Source organism: Meriones unguiculatus, chromosome 11 (genome assembly GCF_030254825.1).
Source record: "Meriones unguiculatus strain TT.TT164.6M chromosome 11, Bangor_MerUng_6.1, whole genome shotgun sequence".
In the NCBI taxonomy this organism is placed as follows: domain Eukaryota; kingdom Metazoa; phylum Chordata; class Mammalia; order Rodentia; family Muridae; genus Meriones; species Meriones unguiculatus.
The window spans coordinates 39,546,922-39,553,249 of NC_083359.1; the positions used below are offsets into that span (position 1 = coordinate 39,546,922).

Below are 6,328 nucleotides of genomic sequence, written 5' to 3' on the forward strand. Positions count from 1 at the left end.
CTGGATAAGCAGATGATCCTGGTCAGCAGATAAAGCCCAGAGGTCACACTACAGGATTTATCCACAGATCTGGGTCTGAAGGAGTAGGTGGTTGACAGAGACCCCTTCTTGGCCCAGACTCGTGGGCCCTGAGTCTTAGTCACCCATTTCCTCCAGGCTTGGATTGGAGAGCAGCCTGCCCCTCCTCCAACCCCACCCTGATCTGGAAGGATAAATGGAGAGGGAACTTGAGGCTGGGTAAGCAGGTTCAAAGACAACCAAGGTGGCCCCCTCTCCCAGAGCCTCTGACGTCTGCATGCTGGCCAAGCTGACTCGAACTCCCGGAATTGGACCTACCTTCCTGCTCCCTGGTTCCTGGCCTGTTCTGCACCCGACAATCTGTTGACCCTAGCCCAGCCTTTACCTCCAACTGGGCTCACACTACTCACTGTTTCCAAATGCTGAAGCTGCTGCTGCTGGCACTGCCCCTGTTCAGCCTGATGCATGCGGTCCCCGGTGAGTTCTGCCCTGGGCCCTCCCTGACCTACACAGCTCATAGACCAGGGTACTAAGATTGTCCCTGACCTACCCCCACCTCCAGCTGTGCCAAGAGTGGGCATTGTTGGGGGACAGGAGGCACCTGGGAACAAGTGGCCCTGGCAGGTGAGCCTTCGTGCCAATGAAACCTACTGGAGGCATTTCTGCGGCGGCTCCCTCATCCACCCACAGTGGGTGCTCACCGCGGCACACTGTGTGGGACCGTGAGTCTCTCTGGGCTCGGCAGGGTGGGACAAGGAACGGGTGGGAGAGTGAGGTGGGGTGGGATCCTCACACACCATCTCTGGGTTTCTTGAGGTGGCATGGGTTTCCCAAACAAGTCTCTCTTCTCTCTAGGACTATTGCTGATCCCAACAAGGTCAGAGTACAGCTTCGAAAGCAGTACCTCTATTACCACGACCACCTGCTGGCTGTGAGCCGGATCATCACACACCCGACATTCTATGCCACCCAGAATGGGGCGGACATCGCCCTACTTGAGCTCAAGAACCCTGTAAACATTTCCAGCCATGTCCACCCCGTCTCCCTGCCTCCTGCCTCAGAGACCTTCCCCTCAGGAACATTGTGCTGGGTGACAGGCTGGGGAAACATCGACAATGATGGTATGCCATAGGGACAGCTGAGGGCCTAGCCTTGCCACATACATCCCCATCCACCAAGTTGGCTCGGGGAGCGCAAATCGGATGACTTAGAAAGTAGGAAGGTATCAGAACAGGGCTTCCGAGTTCTGTAAGCCAGGGTAGCTAGAACAAGTTATTTGGTACCTCGAGTCTGTCTCTCCGTGTCTGAAGGGGCAGCTTGTACTCTGGAGGTTTGATTGAGGAGGAAAGAGACCACACTTATCAACGTCACACATCTGAGGGAAGAAGCTGGCCATGACGGCAGGAACTAGCCTTTCACAGGCTCCAGGTGTTGTGTGGGGCTGGACAGCACCCTTGGAAGCCTTCAGCACCAGTTTTCCTTCTCCCTAGTGGTCTTGCTTCATTTCTTTTGACAACTCACAGCAGAGCTTTAGGGATAGGGCTGTGAGCAGGCCCTGGCTGTGGACCTCAGGATGGAGCCTTGGGACGGGACCCAGTCTCCCCATACACAGAGGTGTGTGGAGGGGCTGTGTCCAAGACCAGGGCTCCACTGGAATCCTTTACCCAGCCTAGGCCAGAGCCAGCCGTGCTTAGGGCAGATGATGGCCTTTGCCGCTGCCCTCCACTGACCAGGTGGCTCTTTAATGACCCTCAGGACTGTCCTCCTTCTATGAATAAGGTCAGAAATCCAGGTCCAGCCTGGAGGAAGAAACCAGGTTGGCAGAGCTGGATGAAGTGGGCCCGTCTCAAGGAGGGTCAGCAGAACTGAGAACAGGGCCGGAGAAGAGAGTTAGCTGAGCCCACCCCAGCCAGCCACCTGCCCACGTGATGGATCTTCCTTTCACCCACAGTGAGCCTGCCACCGCCATTTCCCTTGAAGGAGGTGCAAGTTCCCGTCGTGGAAAACCAGCTTTGTGACCTGAAGTATCACAAAGGTGTCTACACAGGGGACAACATCCACATTGTCCGAGACGACATGCTGTGTGCTGGGAACGAAGGACACGACTCCTGCCAGGTGAGCTCACGTGCCCTCATCGCCCTGCCACCTCCACCCAGCCTTTACAAGAGCACTGACCCCTCTCCTCTCCAGGGTGACTCCGGAGGACCTCTGGTCTGCAAGGTAAACGGTACCTGGCTGCAGGCAGGTGTGGTCAGCTGGGGTGAGGGCTGTGCTCTGCCCAACAGGCCTGGCATCTACACTCGGGTCACCTATTACTTGGACTGGATCCACCGCTATGTCCCCAAGGACTTCTGAATCACCTCCAGAGTCAAGGGAGAACCAGATCTCTGCTGTCCCCTACACGCTGCTTCCTGCCAGGGCGGCATCCTTGCTTTCTTCTCCTACCACCTCCCCATCCCTCTGCTCCTCCTCCTGAGCCCCTGGCCACTCCTGTCCCTTCCCCCCAGGCAGCCCCACTATGTAGCCAGCCATCCTTTGCTATGGCTCATTAAAATGCACGAAAGCAGCCATGGGTTTTGCTGTGTTTTTTGGATGTCAACAGGGGAAAATGAAGTGCTTGGGATTGATTGCTGGGGTGACATTGCTTAAGTTTGGGGGTACCAGCCCATAGGGTTTGGCTGCTACAGTGAGGCGGGGCCTCCTTACCACCTGTCCATGAAGTTAACTTCTCTCTACACAAGTTTATTTCTTCTGGGTAAGGGACATCACACCCTTGGGATCCAAGAAAGAGCAGGGTCACTTTAAGAGATAAAGGATGGGGCCGGGGGCTGGTGAGATGGCACACAGGTAAAAGTCCTTGCCCCTAAGCCTGAGGACCTAGGACCTACATGGTGGAAGGACAGAACACAAATTGTCCCCTTGCCTCCACACATGCAGGCCATAGTATATGCACCCACACCTACCCCTACACACACACACACACACACACACACACACACACATCATGATCACAATAAAAATGAGCAAATAAATACAATTTTAAAATGTAAAGATGCTGGGTGGTGGTGGCAGTGGCGGCAGCGCACACCTGTAATCCCAGCACTCTGGAGGTGGAGGAAGGTGGATCTCTATGAGTTCAAGGCCAGCCTGGTCTATAGAGAGAGTTCCTCTCTCTGTACAGAGAAATGCTGACTCGAAAAACAAAACAAAAAGTAAAGATAAACATGGACTGGAGAGATAACACAGTACAGAGCTTGTTCTACAAGCGGGAGAAGCAGAGTTAGGTCCCCAGAATCCATACGGAAAAAGGGAGGTGTGATAAGATTTGGTTGTAGCCCATATGGAGAGACAGAAACATGCAGCCTAGAGAAATGAGAAGTTCCATGCAAAATCTAGACACCATGCTTTGTTGTCTTCTTTGGAGGGGCAGTGTTCAGGATAGAGTTTCTCTGTGTAGCCCTGGCTGTCCTGGAACTCGCCCTGTAGACAAGCTGGCCTGGAACTCATAGAGATCCACCTTCCTCTGCCTCCTGAGTGCTGGGGTTAAAGGCATGTGTCACAACCACCCAGCTAAGACATCCTGTTCAAACAAACAAACAAACAAAGAGGATGGCTCCCTGAGGAACGACATCCAAAGTTGACCTCTGACCTTCACATGCAGCTGCAGACATGTGCATACATACAGAGAGAGGGGGCAGAGAGAGAGAGACAGAGAGAGAGGGGACAGCAAGGCTCTCCACAAACCAGCCAGGAAATGCAGCGAAGCCTGCACCCTTCCCCTCACTCAGGCACCACCCTGCTACCCTACCTGGAGGTAACAAGAGACATCCTTCTTTGCCGGACTGACAGTCCACATGACTGTGCCCGGTGGGGAGTATGCCTGGGGCTCACTGTCCCACAGACACTGAGGATCTCACACTGCTAAGCTCAGCACCATCCTGCTCCTCAAAATGCCATGTGGTAGCTGCACTCAGCTGCAGCAGTGGACTTCAGGGTGTCCCCTTCGGGCCTCTCAGCTCATTACTGTCTCTGTGCACATAGGTACCACGTCTGGAGCCTGCTGGCAAGGGGCGTGGCTGGGATCTTGGGGGGCCAGATCTCCATTTGTCTAAACAATAGAAAACCGCTCCCTTGGGGAGATATGTCTTCGCCTCCCGTCAACAGTCAAGAAGAAGTGACAAGGGCTGTGCTGTTGCTGATACTGGCTGTGCCTCCTCATTTACGTGTGCGTGAGTGCGTGAGTGCGTGACTGTGTGTGTGTCTGTGTGTGTGTGTGTATGTCTGTGTGTGTCTGTGTGTAAACCAGAGGTCAGCATCAAGTGTCTTTTTTTTAATTTTTATTTTTTATGTGCACTAGTGTTGTAGGAAGTTATTAATATTTACTATTGATTTATCTTCTGGTAAAGCTTGCTGTTAATCTTAAACAGCTGTATAACCAAATTACCACACAGAGACTGGGTTTTTAGTTAACCTAGAACACAATGCTGGGCAATATTTACTCTCTCCTAAACCTCCAAGCCCTCAGTTTCCTAACATTTAGATTTCTCACATTATACTTGCTTTTTGTGAAATCTTAGGTCTCGTTCATGCTCCACGTCCTCCAAGATCTCTCCTCCAGCTCTGCTCTCCTCACTCTCCTCTCGCTAGTGTGAAGGTATCAGATCCCTTGGAATTGGGAATTTCCAATTGGTGTTACAAACAGTTGTGAACTGCCATATGGGTGCTGGGAATTGAATCTGGGTCCTTTGGAAGAACAGACAGGGCTTTTAACCACTGAGCCATCTCTCCAGCCTCTGTCACGTGTCTTTAAAAAAAAAGTTCTCTCACTTGCCTGGGGTTTGCTCAATTAGCCTAGGCTGGCTCATCAGTATGACCAAAGGTCCTGTCTCCTACTTTCCAGCCACAGAATCACAACTGTGTCACAATACCCAGGGTTTTTTGCTTCATTTCATTTTACTTTGGTTTTCTTTTTTCTTTTTTTTTTTTTTAAGATTTATTTATTTATTATGTATACAGCATTCTGTCTACATGTTCAGCTGAACACCAGAAGAGGGCACCAGATCACATGGCTATGAGCCACCATATGGTTGTTGGGAATTGAACTCAGGAACTTTGCAAGAACAGCCAGTGCTCTTAATTTCTGATCCATCTCTCTAGCCTACTTCGTTGTATTTGTTGTTTAGCCTTCCTGCTCTCCTCCTAGTAATTCACCCCAACCTTCCCTCTCCCCTCTGCCTCCACTCCTCCTTAGAAAAGGGCAGGCCTCCCATGGACATCAACCTGCCATGGCATATCAAGGTGTGGTAAGTCTAGGCACCTCCTCTCCTATTAAGGCTAGGCCTGGCAACCCAGTAGGAGGAAAGGGTCCCAAAAGCAGGCAACGATTCCTGTTCCCACTGAAGGAGCCCCACAAAAAAGACCAAGCTAACAACTATAACATATGTTCAGAGGGCCTAGGTCAGGCCCATGCAGGCTCCCGGGTTCTCAGTCCTGTCTCCATGAGCCCCTGTAGGCCCAGGTTAGGTGATTCTGTGGGTTTTCTAGGAGCCAGAGGGCTCAAAAATCCTCCCCTACAATCCTCCCCTTCTTCCCCAGGATTCCCCAAGCTTTGCCTAATGTTTGACTCTGTGGGTCTCTACAGCTGTTTTCATCAGTTGCTGGGCTAAGCACCAATCTATGAGGATAGTGGAGTATCGTTAGGAATCATTTCATTGCCTTTTTTTTTTTTTTTTTTGGCCGGTCATATTTGTTTCTGTCATCTGGTCTCTGGGCTCTCCAGCCTCTGGTTCCTGACCCTCCAGGCAGTGTCAGGGGCGGGCTCACTCTCAGGGCATGGGTCTCAAGCTGGACCAGCCATTGGTTGGCCACTCCCACAATTTCTGCACCACATTTGCCCCAGCACATCTTGCAGGCAGGACAAATTACAGGTGAAAGGCTTTGTGGCTGGGTTCGTCCCAGTCCCTCCGCTGGAAGTCTTTCCTGGTTACAGGAGATGGCCGATTCAGGCTGCATACCGCCTATTGCCAGGAGTCTTAGCTAGGGTCACCCTCCCATGTCCCCGGGAGCCCCCATTGCGCTGGGTCTGTAGCTCATTCCAGAGATCCCCCCCCCCCTTCCACTTGTCTTTCCTATGGGTTCTTGGGAACAAAATTCAAGTCCTCATGCTTACAGCACACACACTTGGCTGACTGAGCCATCTGCCAAGCCCTGGCCGGTCCTTTGGAGATCTTTAATGAGTAAATGTCACACAGGACACAGGCATCCTGGCTGGGATGGCTGCCGCTCTGCTACCTGAACCTGACATCCGTGT

The 6,328-nt window shown here is 52.1% G+C and overlaps 1 protein-coding gene across 1 annotated transcript; it reads left to right on the forward strand.

Annotated features, from left to right (window-relative positions):
* The first annotated feature begins 240 nt into the window (after positions 1-240).
* Positions 241-2,582, forward strand: LOC110548711 (mast cell tryptase-like). The gene is made up of 5 exons (XM_021637215.2): positions 241-495; positions 581-740; positions 874-1,139; positions 1,970-2,133; positions 2,209-2,582. The coding sequence occupies exons 1-5, from the start codon at positions 438-440 to the stop codon at positions 2,371-2,373; spliced, it is 813 nt and encodes a 270-aa protein (XP_021492890.1). The 5' UTR covers positions 241-437; the 3' UTR covers positions 2,374-2,582.
* Positions 2,583-6,328: the final 3,746 nt, after the last annotated feature.